Here is a 22,110-nt window from a genome sequence, read left to right on the forward strand (position 1 = left end):
GTTAACGCAAAATGATGTATGCTGTAGCAAAAACAAAGAAATAATCCTAAAGTTTTTTAAACTACAGTGGGATCTGAACTGATCCAGGGAGTCCTCGACTTATGAATGGTTGCTTAGCCATTCAAAATTCTGACAGGCCCCATCAAAAGTTACTTATAACTTGGTTCCAAAGTTATGATATCTCTCCGGTCACATGACTACATTTGGGGCAACTGGCTGGCATTTAGAGCTGTTTGTGGCATCCCAGGGTCAGGTGACCGTAATTTATGACAATTCTTTTTCCAGAAAAAAAAAGTGTTTACATCTGGTTTCCTGGGAAAAAAAAAGGCCCCAATGCAATGAGTTTGCTTAAGCACTTTGGCATTCACTTAACAAACCACCACCTAAAACTGTGATGGTGAACTTATGGCACATGTAGCCATATCAGTGGGCACACGAGCTCAGCTCCAGCGCTCGGCCAGCTGCTTAGGGAAACAGCCTCTCTATGAGTCTGGGAAGGGCAAAAACAGCCTTCCTCACCCCCTTAGAGGCCCCCCAGAGGCCAGAACTGGCCGTGATAGCTCAGGCTGTAAGAAGAAGCCTGTTATTAGAACACAGCAGCCTGCAATTACTGCAGGTTCAAGCCCGGCCCGAGGTTGACTCAGCCTTCCATCCTTTATAAGGTAGGTAAAATGAGGACCCAGATTGTTGTGGGGGCAATAAGTTGACTTTGTAAATATACAAATAGAATGAGACTATTGCCTTATACACTGTAAGCCGCCCTGAGTCTTCGGAGAAGGGCGGGATATAAATGTAAATAAAAAAATAAAATTAAAAAAAAAATTTAAAAAAAATTTCCCAACTTCCGCTTGGACAGAAAGTTTTTTTGCTGTCCCCAGCCTCCAGAGCCTCTCTAGGAGTCTCTGGAGGCTGGGGAAAGCAAAAAAGTCACTTCCTGTTCAACTGGAAGTTGGGGAACGGGCCGTTTCTGGCCTCCAGAGGCTATTTTCACCCTCCCCAAACTCATAGGAAGGCTCTGGAGCCAGGTGAGAGAGAAAAACGGGCTTACCAGGCCATCGCGTGCCAGGAGCGGGGGAGGCGGGGTCACATGTGCATGGTCGGGGCGTATAGAATTATGGGTGTGGGTACGCGCACGTGTGCGATCCCCACCCCATCTTGGCACGCGACGGCAAAAAGGTTAGCCATCACTGACCTAAAAGGTCATAACGTCCGGTCTGGTTACGTGATGACTTGCTTTATGACTGGCATATTTGGGGACCATAATTGTCAGGCTAAACTATAGTTCTAAATCAGGGACTACCTTGAATTATTAAAGCAGGAAAAGGTCTTGGACCAAAGAGAAATGCATCAAGCCATCTTTTCAATGCTTTTTTTTTAAAAAAGGGGGCCTCTGTGGCTCAGACTGCTAATGCAGTCTGTTATTAACAGCAGCTGCCTGCAATTACTGCAGGTTCAAGCCCCACCAGGCCCAAGGTTGACTCAGCCTTCCATCCTTTATAAGGTAGGTAAAATGAGGACCCAGATTGTTGGGGGCAATAAAAGTTGACTTTGTATATAAATATACAAATAGAATGAAGACTATTGCTAACATAGTGTAAGCTGCCCTGAGTCTTCGGAGAAGGGTGGGATATAAATGCAAATTTAAAAAAAAAAGGTGTTAGGATGAAGGAGACAAAGAGAGCTGAAATAAATGTTAATTTAGAAAGCTTTTCTAGAAACACAGATTGCCACCAGTGGCCCTTACTGGCTAGAACTGGCACTTCAAAGGGGTAGCTGAGTTTCTCTTATGTCATGTGTTAAGCTGTTAGGGGAACTCGGAACAGTGTTTTTTGCCAGAAAACCAGCCTGTTAGAATTCATAAATTTTTCCACTCTTGCATTATTCCCCAAGAAGAAACAGAAGGTTTTTAAAAAAAAAAAAGAAAAAAAAAGAAAAAAACCCTCTCCATCTCCAAATCCTCAAACTATGTACCATATTTCCTTTTTAATATTTATAAAGAAAATTAGAGAATTCACTGGCAGGACTAACCACTTAAAATGCAAGCTTCTGTCATTCAAAAAAAGGGGGGAAAGAAGAAATTTAGTATCTTTCAGTTTGCTTCCAACTAGACTTCTTGTAAGTTCATGAACTTGGTTATCTAGCATGAGCCACTTGTGAAAATATTAGCTTCTGGTTGTGTTGCTTCTACGGCGGGAGGATTATTTTCAGGGAACGCTGGCTTACTTTGGATTCAATATCCTTAATACTTTTGGAAAGCCTACAAATATCTTCTAACAGCCCTCTCCTTAGCTTCTAATCCATTTACCCATCCCCTGAAACTATTTAAATATTAAAGAAAGGGAATATGAGAAGAAAAATAAATCCTTTTGCACTGGTAGCAAAATCCATTTTCAACTGAGTTGGGACCAAGCTTGCAATCGTCACCATTCCCATGTCTGTACACAAAATAATCACAAGTGGATCCGGTTAATCAAGGAGGACAAATACTGCATTGAATTTGTTGTCAAGGAGAATGTCTTACCAACTGGAATTACATCTCACTCAGGGGATGATCTTCCAATTTTTTCCCTACCAGTTCTGCGGGTGTGGCTTGGGTAGGCGTGGCACGAGAAGGATATTGCAAACTCTCCATTTCCACCCTACTCTGGGGCCAGCCAGAGCTGGTATTTGCCGGTTCTTCAAACTACTCAAAATTTCTGGTTCTCCAGAACCTGTCAGAACCTGCTGAATAGCACCCCTGATCTCACTAGACTATGATAAAATAAGTCGTATAGCAATAGCACTTAGACTTATATACTGCTTCACAATGCTTTACAGCCCTCTCTAAGGGGTTTATAGAGTCAGCCTCTTGCCTCCAACAATCTGGCTCCTCATTTTAGCCACCTCGGAAGGATGGAAGGCAGAGTCAACCTTGAGCTGGTCAGGATCGAACTGCTGGCGGTAGGCAAAGTTAGCTTGCAATACTGCATTCTAACCACTGCGCACCATGGATGGATGGATGGATGGATGGATGGAAGGAAGGAAGGAAGGAAGGAAGGAAGGAAGGAAGGAAGGAAAGAAAATAGCAATAGCACTTAGACTTATATACCACTTCACAGTGCTTTTACAGCTCTCTCTAAGCAATTTTACAGAGCCAGCCTTTTGCCCCCAACAATCTGGGTTCTCATTTTACCCACCTTGGAAGGATGGAAGGCTGAGTCAATCTTGAATTGGTCAGGATCGAACCCCAAGTACTCAGCAGAATTAGCCTGTAATCTTTCATTCTAACCACTGTCCCACCACCACTGTTCTGTATAGTTTATGTTGTGGGAACCAAGCCATCTTCTTAAGCAAGCTATGATTCTTCTGTTCCTCCCAATACATTATATGAACACCTAAATTGTGCTTGATAATCCTGGTTAAACCCAGCCATTCCCCCTCCCCTCTTTTTTTAATCAAAAAGACAGGAGAACATGCTACAAAACTGCTTTCAGTAATAAACATAACTTATACCCAAATAGAGAATTAATTATTGCACATAGATAGATAAAGAAGTCAGATCTTCAGGTACACTTAAACTTCAAAACCTCTGAGTATTAAAACATGAATAGGATTGATTTCATTCAAGAACACTCTGCTCATAGTGAACATTGTAAGCCTTTCAGAGTCACCCTGTGGTTGAGATGGGCATCAAATCAAATCAAATCAATCAACCAATAAATAAATAAATCCATACCAAGTTGTGCTGGTCCTTTCATAGTAATTCTTGCACTGCGACTTCCATGTGGAACAGCAATTATGGTTTCCTCCCCTAAAAAAATTAAACGCAGTGATTCAAATAAATTATTTTACAAGAGAATTATCACATTCAATGTCTAGACTTCTTTTTTAAAGGTACGCTCACAAAATACGATTCAGCAAATGTTCATTTTTGTTTTAAAAACACGGATGCTATTTCAACACATTATCCTAAATCAAATTTCTAAAGGAGGCTGCTATTATGTTACACGTGGATGTGTAAATCCATCCATTGGATACTTATTTTCTATACACCCTCATAAGATGTTAGTCATTAAAGTCTTAATGCTCGGACTATATATTCAATTACTACACTGAATTAAAACAGGAACAAGTTATTCTGTGCAGAATGCTTCCAGGTAAAAACAATTAATGACCGCTTGCCTAGATTTTGTCCACAATTTTAACTCCTATAGGTAGACATGAATCAACTACCTAAATCCTAAAAACTTGCAATTTGCTAAAGGTTTTTTTTTTAAAAAAACAACCACTCAAATTAGGGGACTGGAGGCTAAAACATGAAGAACAGTTGCAGGAACTGGGTATGTCTAGTTTAACGAAAAGAAGGACTAGGGGAGACAGGATAGCAGACTTCCAATATCTCAGGGGCTGCCACAAAGAAGAGGGAGTTGGGCTGTTCTCCAAAGCACCTGAGGGTAGAACAAGAAGCAATGGGTGGAAACTGATCAAAGAAAGAAGCGACTTAGAACTAAGGAGAAATTTCCTGACAGTTAGAACAATTAATAAGTGGAACGACTTGCCTGCAGAAGTTGTGAATGCTCCAACACTGGAAATTTTTAAGAAAATGTTGGATAACCATCTGACTGAGATGGTGTAGGGTTTCCTGCCTGGGCAGGGGGTTGGACTAGAAGGCCTCCAAGGTCCCTTCCAACTCTGTTGTTATGTTATGTTAAATTAGAGCTCTGAATCTGTCAACTTAAACCTCTTTCTAAACTTTTTCATTTATTTAGGTACAGAAACATTTTATGTTGCCTACATCTGGCTTTGCAGCTGTAGTGACAGGTATAGCCTATATTTCAATGTACTCTTGCAGGATCCACAGGGAAGCCCTTAAGTTCAGTGGCCATTTATAATGCTGCCTGCAGGGCTGCTGTTTTAAAAAAATGTGACCAGAAGTTCAAAAGCCATCTTGGGGTGCCACGTGTCCCCCATGCCCTTGTTCAAGCCGGCCTTAGCGATCGTTTTACCTCCCCTTGAACTTGCAAGTATAATTTAAAAATGTTTTATTTGATCAGCAACAATATTAATTTTACATTTAGTCAAAAAATAGGAAAGAGAAAGAAAGAAAGAAAGAAAGAAAGAAAGAAAGAAAGAAAGGAGATAGAATGAATGAAAGAAAGAAAGAAAGAAAGAAAAGAAAGAAAGAAGAGAGATAGAATGAAAGAAAGAAAGAAAGAAAGAAAGGAGATAGAATGAATGAAAAAAAGAAAGAAAGAAAAAAAGAAAAAAAAGAAAGAAGAGAGATAGAATGAAAGAAAGAAAGAAAGAAAGAAAGAGAGAAAGAAAGAAAGAAAGGAAGGAAGGAAGGAAGGAAGGAAGAAGGAAAGAAAAGAAAGAAAGAAATGCCTTTCTTTTGGAGAGGAGATCAATCTGGGAGGGAAAAAATCAATCTCCAGGAAAATTCCTGGTTTTTATCTGTGACCTTCATGGGCCTTTCCAAAAGCTGCTACCTTCTAATACAAATAAAACTAATAGAATTAATCATAGTTATTACATTCAATCAACTTATATATTTCTAATAAAGATAAACATTTATGTTAAGTTGCAATCTGTCATTATTCAATTATTCCATGCTTTCTCTTGTTATTGCTTTTATTTTATTATATAAAAGTGTATACACTAATATTCCCCCGTCTCTTATTTCTATCTCTGATTCTAACTTTTAATAATGTCACCCTTTATTAAAAGACATTTTCTTTCTATCCTTAGTTTTATTTGTATTAGATTGTATGACACCCAGGTGCCACACTGTTTCAAGCATTGATATGTTTGTTAAAAAATAAAAAAATTAAAAACTTTTTTTAAAAAAAGCCACTACCAAATTGCATTGGTTTTTTTGTGTTGTTTTTTTTTGTCGAAATGAAAATTGTTAAGCAAGTGAACCTTCGGATCAAATCACATTTATTTTATAATCCTGGATAAGAGTGAACGTATTATTAGTCTTATTGAGACAAAAACTGACTAACATAAAGAATTCACTGCCGATAGAGAGCGGTGACAAAGATGGCTTTAAAGAACTTGAAGGGGGGGGAAAAAGGCAGATTCTCAGGAAAAAAACCACCTGCCTTAACCTCTCAAGCTGAGAGATTTTGCACTTTCATTTCTGAAGAAAAATGCCAAAAAGATGAGGTATATAATTCACAAATAGGAAAACATCTAGCCCAGCGGTCTCCAACCTTGGCAACTTCAAGACTTGTGGACTTCAACTCCCAGAATTCCTCAGCCAGCAAAGCTTTGTTGGCTGAGCAATTCTGGGAGTTGAAGTCCACAAGTCTTAAAGTTGCCAAGGTTGGAGACCCCTGATCTAGTGCACTCTACCTGGATAAAGGATATTTTGGCAAATGGCTTCAAGAGACCTCTGGTTTAGCCAAGCCTCAAGTCTTAGCCAGCTCTTCGTATGCTCACAAGACAGCCCTGAGCACTGCCTCTGTAGAATATTCCGGATATTTTTCATGGAGGGGGACATTAATAAGCTCATTGGGCTCTCAGCGTGAACCCCAATCTGCCACCAAGTCTGCAGGTTTAAAAGACCTACCAACAGCAGTCACTGAAACAAAAACTCTTGTATTCTTACACAGCAGCATACAGGCGGTTGCTAAGCCATACAATTCTATTCAATCAGTCAGTAAGAAATATGTTGTTTTTAGAAATGGGGGAAAGGTGAAAAAGTAACTGTTCAGTTCTTATGTCTATGAATAGTCAGCTTTGCTTGGTGGTAGTAGTAGATTTTGAGTGCTGGAGCCAAAGGGGAAAATCTCCTCCTCTCCCTCCCCCTTCTTCCTCCTTCCCTCCCACTCCTTCTCCTTCTCCCTCCGCCTCCTCTTCCCTCCCCCCTCCTCCTCATCACATCCACGATGGTATGTTTCCGCTAATGCAGATGAATACAGAGGTGGGTTTCAGCAGGTTCTGACCAGTTCTGGAGAACCAGTAGCGGAAATTTTGAGTAGTTCGGAGAACCGGTAAATACCACCTCTGGCTGGCCCCATCTATTATCTGTCTCCCAAGTCCCAGCTGATCGGGAGGAAATGGGGATTTTGCAGTATCCTTCCCCTGGAGTGGGGAAGGAATGGAGATTTTATAGTATCCTTCCCCTGTCATACCTACCAAGCCACGCCCACCGAGCCACACCTACAGAACCGGTAGTAAAAAAATTTGAAGCCCACCACTGGATGAATATAAATATAATATAATAATAATAATATTTCTCTGATTAAGGGAAGCATACCATTTAGGATGCAGAAAGTAATATTTCTGCCCTATTGTTGTGTCTTGCCCGCCCTCAGAGCAGCCGGGGCCTTCTTATCTGCTCCCGAACACGGAGGAATGTATGCCTCCCGGCCCCAGTCCTGGCTCCATGCCCAGACAAACTGCAGAAGAAGGAGCACCTCCCGGCCCCAGCCCTGACTCCATGCCCAGGCAAACGGAGCAGCTAGACCCCTCCCCCTCCTCCACAGCATGTGAGCCTGAGGAGGGTTTATTACCAACAGCTGATTGGAGTGACCCTCTCATCAGAAGATTGGATAGGCAGAGGCAACAGAAGGAAGGGAGGGGCAGGCCTTAATGAGTGCTGAGTCATGGAGCCACACCCCATGGCCTATATAAAGGATCTGCTTTCTGGCAGTCTCTGAGTCAGGCAAAGTCGAACTTATCTTGCTGAAGTCACTTACTGGTCTCCTGCCTGCTCTGAGGACTTTGCTAGGACTTTGGGCAGAGCTGCAGAGGCAAGCCTGATTCGGATTTCCCTGACCCGGCCGTCAGCGGAGGAGTGGGACACGACACCTATTTTGCAATAGTCAGGATGCATTTGGAAAACTATAACCAGTACTCTATATTTTCAAAGACGCATTAGCATTAACCAGATGTCAACAGGAGGTCAGCAGGACAGTGGAGTAGACCAGAAATCAGGTTCTGTAAGAAATAATATAGTTTGCTCAGGGAAGAGAATTGCTGATATTCAATTTCCTTTCAAACATTTGAAAGATCATAATGTAGGAAATGAAATGACAAGACTCCTGTAAGGATAGGGACCAAAAATAATCAGTGGAAAGAGCAGGAAAGCATGTATGTTTGGTTATTAGGAGACACCCAAGTGGGGCAGGACTTCAGGCAGTGTAGGAAACAACCTGAAGACACAGGAGACTCTCTCTCATCAAATCATGTTAGCTTAGCTACTCACAAGCTAGACACAAGAACAGTTTTTCCCCGAATACCATCACTCTGCTAAATAAATAATTCCCTCAACACTGTCAAACTAGTCACTAAGTCTGCATTACTATTACTATTAATCTTCTCATCATTCCTATCACCCATCTCCTTCCACTTATGACTGCATGATTGTAACTTTGTTGCTTGTATCCTCACGATTTACTGTAAATTGATATTTATTGTTTCCTAGTATGATTTGACTGTTTATTTGTACCCTATGACTATCATTGAGTGTTGTACCTTATGATTCTTGACGAATGTATCTTGTTTTTTATGTACACTGAAAGCTTATGCACCAAAGACAAATTCCTTCTGTATCCAATCACAGTGTGTCCAATAAACAATTCGATTCTATCTATTCTATTCAGAGGAACTCTATACCACAATACACATTGCAGAGTCGCATCAGGTAAGACAAGCCTCATGGAAGACATAGAGCTGTCAGGACCACGGACAGCGCAAAGCAGATACGACAAGCCGGAGTATCCAGATACAACAAGCAGTATTCCCCTTACAAGAACTGTTCAGGAACAGGCCTGTAGGAGAGAGCAAAGCTTTAAGGAAGCCTATATGGTCTGGTATTTAAATTGCTCCACCCCATAAGATGCATTTTGTGGGTTTCCTAAAGCATCTATCAGTATTTAGCCTGGGAAAGAAGAGGAAAGATGGGAGGTAGGAGGTACAAGATTGCAGTACAAGTCTTCCTTGCGATGAACCCAAAGGCATAACCATTTTGGAAACAGATGTCGGCTAGGAATTCTGAAGATACAAGCTTCTTGCACTGGTGGCTCCCATAACTTCCAAAACAATATATCTTGGAGCAAAGTGTAGTGCTAACAACATTACTGGTACTTTCCATTTTTGATGGTAAATCTGTGGGAATGTATCCATTTCTTTTATCTTAAAAATATGCATTTAAATACATATATTCTAGGTTACGAAATGCATATTTTAAGGTGAAAGAAATGGATACATGCTTACAGATTTATCGTATATATGTGTTGTGGTCCGCCAGCAGCCTGCGGAGCTGGCAACGGAGTCGGACAGCGATGAGGCTGAGGTGAGGCCAGGGCCATCGGGGAGTGAGGTGCAGACTCCAGAGCCTCCAGAGACTGATAGTAGTGAGGCAGAGGAACAGGAGGAGCCTGCTCCTAATGGACGCATGAGAAGAGCTGCCAGAAGGCCAGAGCAGCTCAAGCAAAAAGGACAACTCGGGAGTAGGGCCAAGAGATGATTGGCCCCTCCCATAAGGCTTAAAACAGACCAGCAACGGTGTTCGGGCTTTGCCAGAAAACAACATTGGTAGCTTTGTCTTCTTGCATTTATTTTTGTATCTATGACTTCTGAACGTTTGCCAAGAAAGGCCTTTGGCAGTTTGCCTAATTGGACCAAGGTTTGCAATAGGACTGAGGAATTTGTGTTGGGAGGAATTTGTTTTAATTTAGTTGAAGTACGCTGGGAATGAAGTAATTCTCAGCTGTTCGACTAAAGTTTGTTTGTTTTTTCACAGACTGAGTTTCCTACTACTTACTTGGGCCTGGGTTACAACAATATGAAATTAAAGTAGACGAATCCCATGGAGAGATAGGTGGCAAATAAATTTAACAAATATACATATCTCTCTCTCTCTCTCTCTCTCTGTGTGTATGTTTGTTGAGTACATACAAAAACTGGGTATGCTCTGAAAGAGGTAATTTGCAGTTAAAATCTCTGCAAGTATTAAGAGAGGAAGGGAAAAATTATACTTGGTTTCAATATGAGCAATTACATGCTAGATGGAAGGGAGATCAAAAAATTGGTATAGAGCAGAACGAGGGAAATTTGGTAAAGCAAATTAGAAATCAGACTCAGGAGCATATAAAGAGATTGTATAATGTGTTACTTGAAATAGATTCTGAAAGGGACTTGGTAAAGGACTGTATGATAAAGTGGGCACAAAATTTTCAGGAGCCAATATTATTGGAAACGTGGGAAAGAATTTGGGTTAGAAATGTTAAATTCATGAGCACAGAATCTGAGGAAAATTTTTATAAAATGTTTTATAGATGGCATCTAGATCCTAAAAATTATCGTGTATGTATCCAGAAATGCAAGCAAAATGTTGGAGATGTAATTGTGATGACGCTACATATTTTCACATTTGGTGGACTTGTAAGGACATAAAGGCCTTTTGGATAAAAATTTGGTGGATTTTACAAAATGTTCTGAAAAGAAGATAAAGTTCCTGCCGCAATTTTTCTTGTTGGGAATTATTACGGATTGTACAGTAATTGAGACTAAATTGATTTTAAATCTAATAACTGCAGCAAGATTACTAATAGGACAATATTGGAAGAAAAAGAAGTACCAACAATACAAGAATGGATATTGAAAGTTGCCAATTTGGCTGAGATGGCGAAGATATCAGCCTTTTGAAAGACAATACAAGAAAGATACTTAAAGGAATGGAAAAAATGGATTGACTATATTCAACGTAGATATCAGACTAAGAGTTATCAGACTGTTTTTGAATGATTATGATGTATTATTTTTGATTGCTTTTGTGGGAAGTTAGGAATTGATGATTCTAGGGGTATAATTAAGTTGGGACGAAAACTTTTTAGCATATGTTTGTTTTACTTTTAACTATACCTTGTGCTCGTTCCGGGAAGTCGGGGAGGGGTTGCGAAGGAGGGGAGGAGGGGAAAGGGGAAAAAAATTTGTAAAACTTTTTGAATAAAAAAAAAAAAACAAAACAAAAAACTGGGTATGCTTTGTAAAGCACCAACATATGCTGTACATAGCATATGTGTTGGAAAAAACTATGTGATTTCTCATGCAGTGGTTTAAGAAAATATAAACTGATGCTGAATTATTATGGATTGTACCTATAGGTAAATATGCCTAGACTGCTAAACCCTGCCTTTTCAATCATTTATCTTAATTAGAAATTAAGTGGAAATCTTCCAGAATTGCCATTCCTGCATAGGTTATTTGTCAGTAGTAACCAGGAGATCAAGCCAGTTCTAAGGTTAGGCTAGTTCTGGTTTTGACTTGAGGAGACATTTGGTCCAATTTGCCGTTTAATACCAGACTGATCTTATTCAAACAGATTCAATGTCCTGAATTGGATCTGAACCATTATTTAAAAGTTCAGCTGGAATGGTTTGAGCCTTTGATATTACTACAGCCACTTACAGCAAATTTAGCAATGGTACTGTGTAGCTCACCTCTCTAAGGGACGTGGTGGCTCAGTGGCTAAGATGCTGAGCTTGTTGATTGAAAAATCAGCAGTTCAGCGGTTCGAATCCCTAGCGCCGCATAACAGGGTGAGCTCCCGTTACTTGTCCCAGCTTCTGCCAACCTACCAGTTCGAAAGCACATAAAAAATGCAAGTAGAAAAATAGGGACCACCTTTGGTGGGAAGGTAACAGTGTTCCGTCTGCCTTTGGCATTTAGTCAAGCTGGCCACATGACCACGGAGACGTCTTCGGACAGCGCTGGCTCTTTGGCTTTGAAATGGAGATGAGCACCGCCCCCTAGAGTCGGGAATGACTAGCACATAAGTGCGAGGGGAACCTTTACCTTTACCTTAGCTCACTTCTCTATTGTAGGGACTTACAACAGAAAGCGCTATGGTTTTTCTAACATGCAAGCAAGACCTTGAAGTTATTCTTCTAGCTTCAAGCTTTACAACACGGACCTCTTCACAGAGTTGTACAGAGGGCTAGAAGCGTGTGCCAAGGAACAAAAGAATGAGAGAGAATTATCTTTGTTTCCTGCTTACAACTATGCTTAGTGCCAGTATTATGGAGAGGGAGGTATTTAATGCCACATACTGCCTGCCACAAAAAAATTAAAATATATTCTTTTCCTCCACTGCAAAGTCTAAAGGGACTAAAAGCATGTCACAATTCATAAGCCCAGATACACTTTATGGAAGCTTGCTGCAGCCTCAAAGAATTAACAGTTCATACATTCCAAAGTCAAGGGAAATGAAGTCATTAAATCCTAAAAGTAGCACCAGGGAGCTCAGGAAATAGAAAAGGACATACGGGTCATTAGACAGATAGGATCCATTCTAGTCTGGTGCCATTATCTTTCAACAGAAAGGAATACCGCAGACCTTGTTTCATATTTCCATCTAACCATATTGCCAAACATCTCCTCAATTTAAGAGAAGCAGTCAAGCGGGACCCCTAAAAGGTAAAAAGTATGGAACAAAAAAAGAAAAGAAAAGAAAAGAAATCCTGACTGTCTTTGCTGAAATAAAGCAGTGTTGTTCCCACGTTTAACTAAATGAGATTGTTGGATACAAGAGACCCAGAGCATCCTTCTATTATAGAATAGAATAGAATAGAATAGAATAGAATAGAATAGAATAGAATAGAATAGAATAGAATAGAATAGAATAGAATAGAATAGAATAGAATAGAATAGAAGAAGGGAAGAGAAGAATAGAATAGAATAGAATAGAACAGAACAGAACAGAACAGAACAGAATAGAACAGAACAGAATAGAATAGAATAGAATAGAATTATTTATTGGCCAAGTGTGATTGGACACACAAGGAATTTGTCTTGGTGCACATGCTCTCAGTGTACATAAAAGAAAAGATACATTCAAATTTCTGCTACCGGTTCTCCAGAACCTGCTGAATTTCACCCCTGGTGCTCGGGCTTCATACATTGACAATTAAAGTTACATTGATACTTGCTGTAGAATGTGTAACTCCGTAGCATCAGAGCATGTTAATATAAAGCAACTGGCAGTTGGAACAGAGGAGGAGGGGGAGTAGAATGTCCCAGCCCGCAGGCCAGATGAGTCACGCGCTGGCCACGCCCACGTCTGGTTTAGCGAAGGAGTAGCAGCAGAGCGTGTTAATTTAAGGCAACTGGCAGTTGGGACAGAGTTCCTTTCAGGTGGGGAGGGGGAGTAGAACATCTAACTCCTTAGCATCAGAGCATGTGAATATAATACTGTATGTGAAGTAATAATGATCTGATGGTCATTTCAAAAAATCCTTTCTTAGCGAGCACCTAGAAGCCAAGAGGAACATACGTGGCAAATTTCAGGTTTGCAGGCTTTACGATTCTGGAGATTTTGTGATGAGTGAGTGGTATTTGGCTTTTATATATATATATATAGATTATGAAGCTTCTTGCACTAGAACAGGCAGAGAAAAGTCCCAATTAACCCATGCATTCTAGGCAAGACTTTGTAAAGCTTCTCTGTTCTGTTTGTTTCAAGAGCACAAGAAGGTTTCCACCCCGAACGTAGTTTGCCAGTCATTAAAATGGGAAAAAGAAGAGGAGAAAAAGGCACCAATTATTAAGAGAAGTGGCATTGATCTCGAGGGGGGTACCATACATAAAGGGGAGGTCCTTGGTGCTCTCTGAACTTGGTTGTCTTCTGGCAGACTTTTCTTCACCCAAACTAAGTAACATCATCACTGCTAGAAGAGAGTGAGGTTGGGGGAATGGAGGAAAGGAGGAGGATTGTGCGATCCTTGGTGTTCTCTGAGCTTGATTGCTTTCTTGTAGACGTTTCATTACCCAACTAGGTAACATTATCAGTGCTAGAAATGAAGTGGGGTCTATGGACTGGAAGAAAGGAGGGAAGAGGAGGAAGAGTGGGGGTGGGCTGTGGGGTCCTTGGTGTTCTCTGAGCTTGATTGTTTTCTTGTAGATTTTTCATTACCCAGACTAGGTAATATTATCAGTGCTAGAAAGGGAGTGGGGTCCATGGACTGGAAGAGAGGAGGAGGAGGAGGAGGAGGAGGAGGAGGAGGAGGAGAAGGACTGTGGGATCTTTAGTGTTCTCTAAACTTGGTAGCTTTCTTGCAAACATTTCATTACCAACTAGGTAACATTATCAATGGTAGAAAGGGAGTGGGGTCTATGGACTGGAAGGGAGGAGGAGGAGGAGGAGGAGGAGGAGGAGGAGGAGGAGGAGGAGGAGGAGGAGGAGGAGGAGGACGACGACTGTGGGATCTTTAGTGTTCTCTAAACTTGGTAGCTTTCTTGCAAACATTTCATTACCCAACTAGATAACATTATCAATGCTAGAAAGGGAGTGGGGTCTATGGACTGGAAGAGAGGAGGAGGAGGAGGAGGAGGAAGACTGTTTGATCCTTAGTGTGCTCTGAACTTGGTGGTTTTCTTGCAAACATTTCATTACCCAGCTAGGTAACATTATCAGTGCTAGAAAAGGAGTGGGGTCTATGGACTAGAAGAAAGAAGGGAAGAAGAGGAAGAATGGGGAAGGGGGCTGTGGGATCCTTGGTGCTCTCTGAACTTGGTGGTTTTCTTGCAAACATTTCATTACCCAAACTAGATGCCGTTATCAGCGCACTTCATTACCTAGTTTGGTAATGAAAGGTTCGCAAGGAAACCATCAAGCTCAGAGAGCACCAAGGATCTCTCATTTCAGCCCTGAGCTTACAGATATTCTCCTTTATTGGTAATACATAAAAGAGCTAAGCTATTTTACTTGCCCAGAGGTATGGCTGGATCTTGCATGCAGTATACTTGCAACCTCTTTCCTCGATGTCCTTGAGTGGATGCTCTCTAATCAAGTGTGTATTGCCAAGTAGTCTTATTGACCAGAAGCTGTTTCCCTGACTCTCCCTTCTCATAACGTCCACCTTGCTTTAACAACCTCTAACATATACAAAAACTGTATCTTTTAAAACTACACACTGCAACAAGCCAGTGACAAAATGGGAAATTAAGACTATTGACTTAGGCACACTGATAAGTGATAAATTACAGAATCATATATTTACACCCACGGGGGAGCGGGGAGAGAAATACCATGATTTGGGCAAGATTTTCCAAGCCACACAGCAGTTGGAATGATGAGAAAAACATGCAATGGTGACTTTGATCCAAAGAACATCAAATCTAGAGGGAATCTGAAATGTATTCTTTGTCCAGAAATTCGGGGAGGGGTGGTGGTGATCAGACCCCACAATAAAGCCAAGTCTTTCTCAAACTCAGTTTGAAGCCTCCATTAGTGGCAATGATTCAACCTCTTTTGAACGCCACCTCTCTCTTGGATACAAAGAAAAAAATTGAACCTTATCTTCTTGATGAGTTCTCTCTCCAGCCAGATTCCTGATAACTTTCAAATTGCAGGCAGGATCCCAATTTTTTGAAGCTTTATTTCGGAAAGTAGCTGCCCGCTTTCTGATCTTCCCCACAATGTAGAACTGGAGATATTATTTTATTTTTTGCCCTCCAAACAATTCAACTATTGAACCACAGAAGTTCAGCCAGGAAAAATATCTAGATTTAGCAGATGAATTTGTCTATTTTGGTATTTAACTCTCCTTCAAAGGCCCCAGTTTCCTATGAATTTTATCTTTCTTTCACAAGGAGTGGGAAAACAGAACAGAATGGAAGGAGATTACGACTGAAATACACTTTTCTGAAAGTGACCGATTCATCATTTGCCCAACGTAAGGAAGAACGAAAAAACAAATATTTCTTTTTGGCTACGAATGATCACTACCATCAAGTTATTTTTCATTGTTCTATGTGTGCCAGCATTCTCTTTTTAAAAATATCCTCCAGTTAAATATTTGAATAAGGGTGGTGGTCCAGGGGAAATAGATCTAATTTATGAATTTATGGATGAGTCAAGAAAAGAATAAAATAGAATAGAATAACAGAGTTGGAAGGGACCTTGGAGGTCTTCTAGTCCACCCCCCTGCTTAGGCAGGAAACCCTACACCACTTCAGACAAATGGTCTAATCTCTTCTTAAAAACTTCCAGTGTTGGAGCATTTACAGCTTCTGGAGGCAAGTTGTTCCACTGGTTAATTGTTCTAACTGTCAGGAAATTTCTCCTTAGTTCTAAGTTGCTTCTCTCCTTGATTAGTTTGTACCCATTGCTTCTTGTCCTGACCTCAGGTGCTTTGGAGAATAGCTTGACTCCCTCTTCTTTGTGGCAACCCCTGAGATATTGGACCACTGCTATCATGTCTCCCCTAGTCCTTCTTTTCATTAAACTAGACATACCCAGTTCCTGCAACCATTTTTCATATGCTTTAGCCTCTCTTTAAGTTTGGTCCTTTGACTTGGAACTATAAACCACAAAGCCAACAAAATTATTAAAAAATAGAAATCACTTATTTCTGTTTATCTACACAGAAACATATACAGAGAGAAATATATAAACACATACAAAATAAGAATCATAACAATTATTTTGTGGGTGCATTGTTGTTGTTGTTTGTGCCTTCAAGTTAGTCTGGACTCCTTGCGATTCCCTGGATAAATCCCTGTAGGTTTGTTCGTTTGTTTGTTTTTGGTAAGCTTCTTCACAATTGGTCTTCACAATTTGGTAAGCTTCTTCACAATTGGGAAACTATTGGGTTCTTCCTAGGGCTAAGTGAGTGTGACTGGCCCAAGATCACCAACTGGCTTTGCACCTAAGACGGAACTAGAATTCCTTAATCTCCTGGTTTCTTCTGATGCCATAAACACCACATCAAATTGGTTCTCGTTTTTGGTGTAGCGATTAAGAGCGATTAGAAGAAAATCACTTTGAAAAACTTGCTAAAAAACTTTAGTCCAGAGAGTCGACGCCGACACAAAGGCATCCTCCCCACCCCACCCCTGCTCCCAAGATGGTGTTTACTCAATTGAACGTCTCTCTTAACACTCGTCTTTCAGAGCCTTGCATAATTCTCCCGAGAGTCAGCATTACATAATAGAACAGCAACTTAACACGAGCCTTTCCCAAAACAAACTCCAAATAATTCTAGAGTCACTTAAATTGGCGCAATCCACAGTTAACAGCCCCGTTGGTGATAATAACGTAGGACAATTATTGAGGGTAAACATCACATATTGGAGTTGCTGGAGACTTACTTTTTTCTGAGGAAAGGTGTGTCTTGGTTTGGCCTCTCACCAGTCGGCAGGTAGAACCATCCCCTGAGCAAACGCTGCAGTTGTCTTCTTTGGCGTGACTCCCAAGCTGTCGATCGCAACCTACGGCCTGCCAAGAACAACACTGGAGTCAGCAGGACGAAACTGACACAGGCCACTTAGTTTTCTACAGCGAAAACATCACATTCTCTTTTTCTAAGTTGCCTTCGGTTGCCCCTCCCTCTCTGCCAAAGCACCATTTGGCTTCACTTCAGATGCAGATTAACAGAATTGGAAGGGACCTTGTAGGTCATCTAGTCCAAACCACCCCCCACCCCCCGCCCAAGCAGACCCTACACCATTTCTGACAAATGGCAGCCCAGTCTCTTCTTGAAAGCTTCCAGCGATGAAGCTCCCACAACTTCCAAAGGCAAGCAGTTTCAATGGTTGATTGTTCTCACTGTCAGAAAATGTATCTGTTGGGTCTTGCCCGCCCTCAGAGCAGCCGGGGCCTTCTTACCTGCTCCCCAACACTGAGGAATGTATGCCTTCCGGCCCAAGTCCTGGCTCCATGCCCCCACAAACTGCAGAAGAAGGAGCATCTCCCTGCCCCAGCCCTGACTCCATGCCCAGGCAAACGGAGCAGCTAGACCCCTCCCCCTCATCCACAGCAGGTGAGCCTGAGGAGGGTTTACTCCCAAGAACAGCTGATTGGAGTGACCCTCGCATCAGAAGATTGGAGAGGCGGAGGCAACAGAGGGAAGGGAGGGGCAGGCCTTAATGAGTGCTGAGTCATGGAGCCACACCCCATGGCCTATATAAAGGATCTGCTTTCTGGCAGTCTCTGAGTCAGGCAAAAGTCAAACTTATCTTGCTGAAGTCACTTACTGGTCTCCTGCCTGCTCTGAGGACTTTGCTAGGACTTTGGGCAGAGCTGCAGAGGCAAGCCTGATTCGGATTTCCCGGACCCAGCCGTCAGCGGAGGAGTGGGACACGACAGTATCCTTATTTCTAGGTTGAATCTCTCCTTGTTTCAGTTTCCATCCATTATTCCTTGTCTGGCCTCCAGGTGCTTTAGAAAATAGGTTGACCCCCCTTCTTCTCTGTGGCAGCCCCTCAAATATTGGAAGATGGCTATCATGTCTCCCCTGGTCCTTCTCTTCACTAGACTAGACATACCCAGTTTCTGCAACCATTCTTCGTATGTGTTAGCCTCCAGTCCCCTAATCATCTTGGTTGCTCTTCTCTGCACTCTTTCTAGAGTCTCAACATCTTTTTTATAGTGTGGTGACCAAAACTGGATGCAGTATTCTAGGTTTGGTCTTACTAAGGCTTTACAGAGTGGTGTTAGTACCTCAATCTTGATTGTATCCCTCTGTTAATGCAATTTCGGATTGCGTTGGCTTTTTTGGCTGCCACTGCACACTGTTGACTCATATTTAATTGGTTGTCCACCAAGACTCCAAGATCTCTCTCACAGTTACTGCTATTAACCCTGGTTTCACCAGTCTATATGTTTACTTTTGGTTTTTCTTGCCTAAGTTTAGGACTTTACTTTTCTCTACATTGAATTTCATTTTGTTAGATAGGGCCTAGTGTTTAAGTCTGTCAAGATCCATCTGCTTCGTAACATTTCAGAAGGAAAAGTGCTTTAAAGTAATTATTCCTGAATGGATTTCAGTTTTTAGGCCATGACAATTAAATTCTTCTGGTGTCCCTGCCTAATAAAATGTTTAAAATGTCTGTGTTGGTCAGAGAAATGCTATTGTGTCTCCCAGCACTTAAAAATCTCCATCACTATGAGGTTAAAGACATTACTTTTCATTGCATCCAAAACAAGAAAGCCTAAGCTTTGGGGAATTATTCATTTCTAGATTTCTCTGCAACCAAGGGCCAAGATATTGGATCCTATCAGTCACAGCAATATGACTCTCAATGGCAATATTGCCGATTTGAGATCCTTATAAGTATCTCTGTACAGTTCCCAACTAACAAAATTCAATTTAAGCAGCTTATTGTGTGTGTTTCATTTCATACTCAGCTTCTCAACCTTTTTCCCTGCTCTAAGTTTCTAAGTCTATCTCAATTAAAAAACATGAGCTGCCTTTGGGGGACGGGAGAGAAACAATGCTTAGAATAAGCCCACAAAGATCAAGTGGATGATTTAAGTCACTATTCAGGTTCTCTCCCATTGATTCAGTGTATCTACCAATCTGTAATCTGATTCTATCTTAATCCAACCCAATGGTTTTATTCAATAAAACGTTTATAACATCTAGCCTTCATTCCTTTCTTCTTACACGCAACGCGGAGAAAATTAAATTAGAAGGAAAATGTTATTTGAGAGAAAAGGACCCTTAACCTTAAAGTAATTTCATCCTACTTCTGTATCAGCTTGTCAGTCTACAACTTCCAAAAAAAAAAAAAAAGGTAGTGCATACTTTTAATAAACAGTTCTGCTTTTTCTTCAATGGAAATATTTTCCATTGCAGGATAAGCATTTATTCATGTTATCGCTTTTAAGTTGCCAATTCATTTTCATAAACTTTTTCCTCCGATATCCATGTATTTGCACTGTAATTTGCCTAGAAAGCTACATCACAACATTTGTAAACGTATCGCAGCATAGCCTGTGTGAATTCCAGTAGTTACATTAAAATGTAAACTAAGCATTTCCCCCATGCCCAGAGAGAACAAAGGATGTTACAGAGTCTACCAGTTAATTGCCTCTGTGTGTGTACACAAACTTTCTCCTTACATTAGGGACTTCTAATCCAGCCCTCTGCTCAAGCAGGAGACCCTATACCATTTCAGACAATGGCTGTCCAGTCTTTTCTTAAAAGCCTCCAGTGATGGAACACCCACAACTTCTGAAGGCAAAGCTCTTCCACTGGTTAATTGTTGTCACAGTTAGGAAGTTTCTCCTTAATTCTAGGTTGCTTCTTTCCTTGATTATTTTCCACCCATTGTTTCTTGTCTTGTTTTCAGGTGCTTTGAAAAATAAGTTGACTACCTCTTCTTTATGGCAGACCCTCAAATATTTATTTATTTATTTATTTATTTATTTATTTATTTATTTATTTATTTATTTATTTATTTTGTCACAACGATATATGTAACTATCATACAGAAAGGTTATATAGTATATAAAGGTATAGAAGAAAAGAAAAACAATAGGACAGGAACGGTAGGCACGTTTGTGCGCTTATGCACGCCCCTTATGGTCCTCTTAGGAATGGGGTGAGGTCAATAGTAGAAAGTTTTTGGATAAAACTTTTAGGATTATGGGAAGAGACCACAGAGTCAGGTAAAGTATTCCAAGCACTAATGATTCTGTTACAGAAGTCATATTTTCTGCAATCTAGATTAAAGCGGTTGACATTAAGTTTAAATCTATTGGTTGCTCTTGTATTATTGCAATTAAAGCTGAAGTAGTCTTTGACAGGAAGGACATTACAATAGATGATTCTATGAGTTAAAGGAGACCCCAGCTTAGTCGAAAATTACAGACCAATCTCTCTATGCTGCGTCACCTGCAAAGTCATGGAATCAATCATCAACCAATACATTACCTCACACTTAGAAGCAAACAACCTACTCTCCAATAAACAATTTGGTTTCAGGAAAAAATTATCATGCAACTTACAACTTCTCCACTGTAAAAACATATGGACTACAAATCTTGATCAAGGCAAAACAATAGATGCAATCTACATAGACTTCTGCAAAGCTTTTGACTCAGTAGTACACGATAAACTTCTCCTAAAACTAAAATCCTACGGCATTTCAGGACCCTTCACAAATGGATATCTGCTTTTCTGTCTAACAGACAACAAGTGGTCAAAATTGGCAATGCTCTATCAAATCCTGTTCCTGTCAAGAGTGGCGTTCCTCAAGGCAGCGTCTTTGGACCAACACTCTTCATACTATACATTAATGATCTCTGTGACCACATCTCAAGTAATTGTGTTCTCTTTGCTGATGATGTCAAACTATTTAACACCACTGATAATACATCTATCACTCAAAAAGACCTTGATCATCTAACCGCTTGGTCTAAAATATTGGAAGACTGCAATCATGTCACCTCTAGTCCTTCTTTTCATTAAATTTGTAAAGGTAAAGGTTCCCCGTGCACATATTTGCTAGTTGTTCCCGACTCTAGGAGGCGGTGCTCATCTCCGTTTCAAAGCCGAAGAGCCATTGCTGTCTGAACACTTCTCCGTGGTCATGTGGCCAGCATGACTAAACACCAAAGGTGCATGGAATGCTGCTACCTTCCCACCAAAGGTGGCCCCTATTTTTCTACTTGCATTTTTTATGTGCCTTCGAACTGCTTGGTCGGCAGAAGCTGGGACAAGTAACAGGAGCTCACCCCGTTACACGGCATTAGAGATTTGAACCACTGAACTTCCGACTTTTTGATCAACAAGCTCAGCGTCTTAGCCACTGAGCCACTGTGTCACTTAGAGAAACTTGCAAATTTATAGACATACCCAATTCCAGCAACCATTCTTCATATATTTCAGTCTCCAGGTCCTTCATCATTTTAGCTGCTCTTCTCTGCACTCGGTCCAAAGTCTCAACATCTTTTTTTTTTTAATAAGTTGGTACCAAAACTGGATGCAGTATTCCAGGTGTGGACTTACTAAGGTTTTATAAAGCGGTACTAATACTTCACCTTAATTTCAATACCTTGATTTGATGCAATTGAGCTAAAAGTCTTGAATTCTTCTGAAAACAACTGCAGTTCAGTAAAAATAATTCATGATTACTTTTGAAAAGCTGTTCCTTGAACATGGGATGCATTTAATTTATTAGGAATGCAGAGTTTCAAGCACATAGAGAGTTGAGCAGGATAACTGTCTGGCAAAGGCCTCACTCAGCTTCACACTTCAGCTCAGCCAGCTATAAAGGATCCAAGATTTTAACAATCAAGGCATTCGTTCGGCTCAACGCACCTCATATTGTTGGCTATTTACTGAGCAAAGGGATCAACTATAAATATTATAGGCAGATTGGGAAAACATC

General features: G+C 40.8%; 1 protein-coding gene across 14 annotated transcripts in view; it reads right to left on the minus strand.

Moving 5' to 3' along the window:
- Positions 1–22,110, minus strand: part of ADAMTSL3 (ADAMTS like 3) — a 214,925-nt gene that overhangs the window by 75,801 nt on the left and 117,014 nt on the right. For all 14 annotated transcript variants that reach the window (XR_009151984.1, XM_058155751.1, XM_058155756.1 and 11 more), the window contains 2 exons: positions 17,083–17,209; positions 3,716–3,790 (listed from right to left, as the gene is read on the minus strand). Coding sequence is in view for 13 of the 14 variants with exons in the window: in XM_058155751.1 (XP_058011734.1) it covers positions 3,716–3,790; positions 17,083–17,209 (202 nt within the window). In the remaining variant the exon portion in view is untranslated. The remainder of the gene's footprint in view (positions 1–3,715; positions 3,791–17,082; positions 17,210–22,110) is intronic.

Source organism: Ahaetulla prasina, chromosome 13, assembly GCF_028640845.1.
Source record: "Ahaetulla prasina isolate Xishuangbanna chromosome 13, ASM2864084v1, whole genome shotgun sequence".
NCBI classification, from domain to species: Eukaryota; Metazoa; Chordata; class Lepidosauria; order Squamata; family Colubridae; genus Ahaetulla; species Ahaetulla prasina.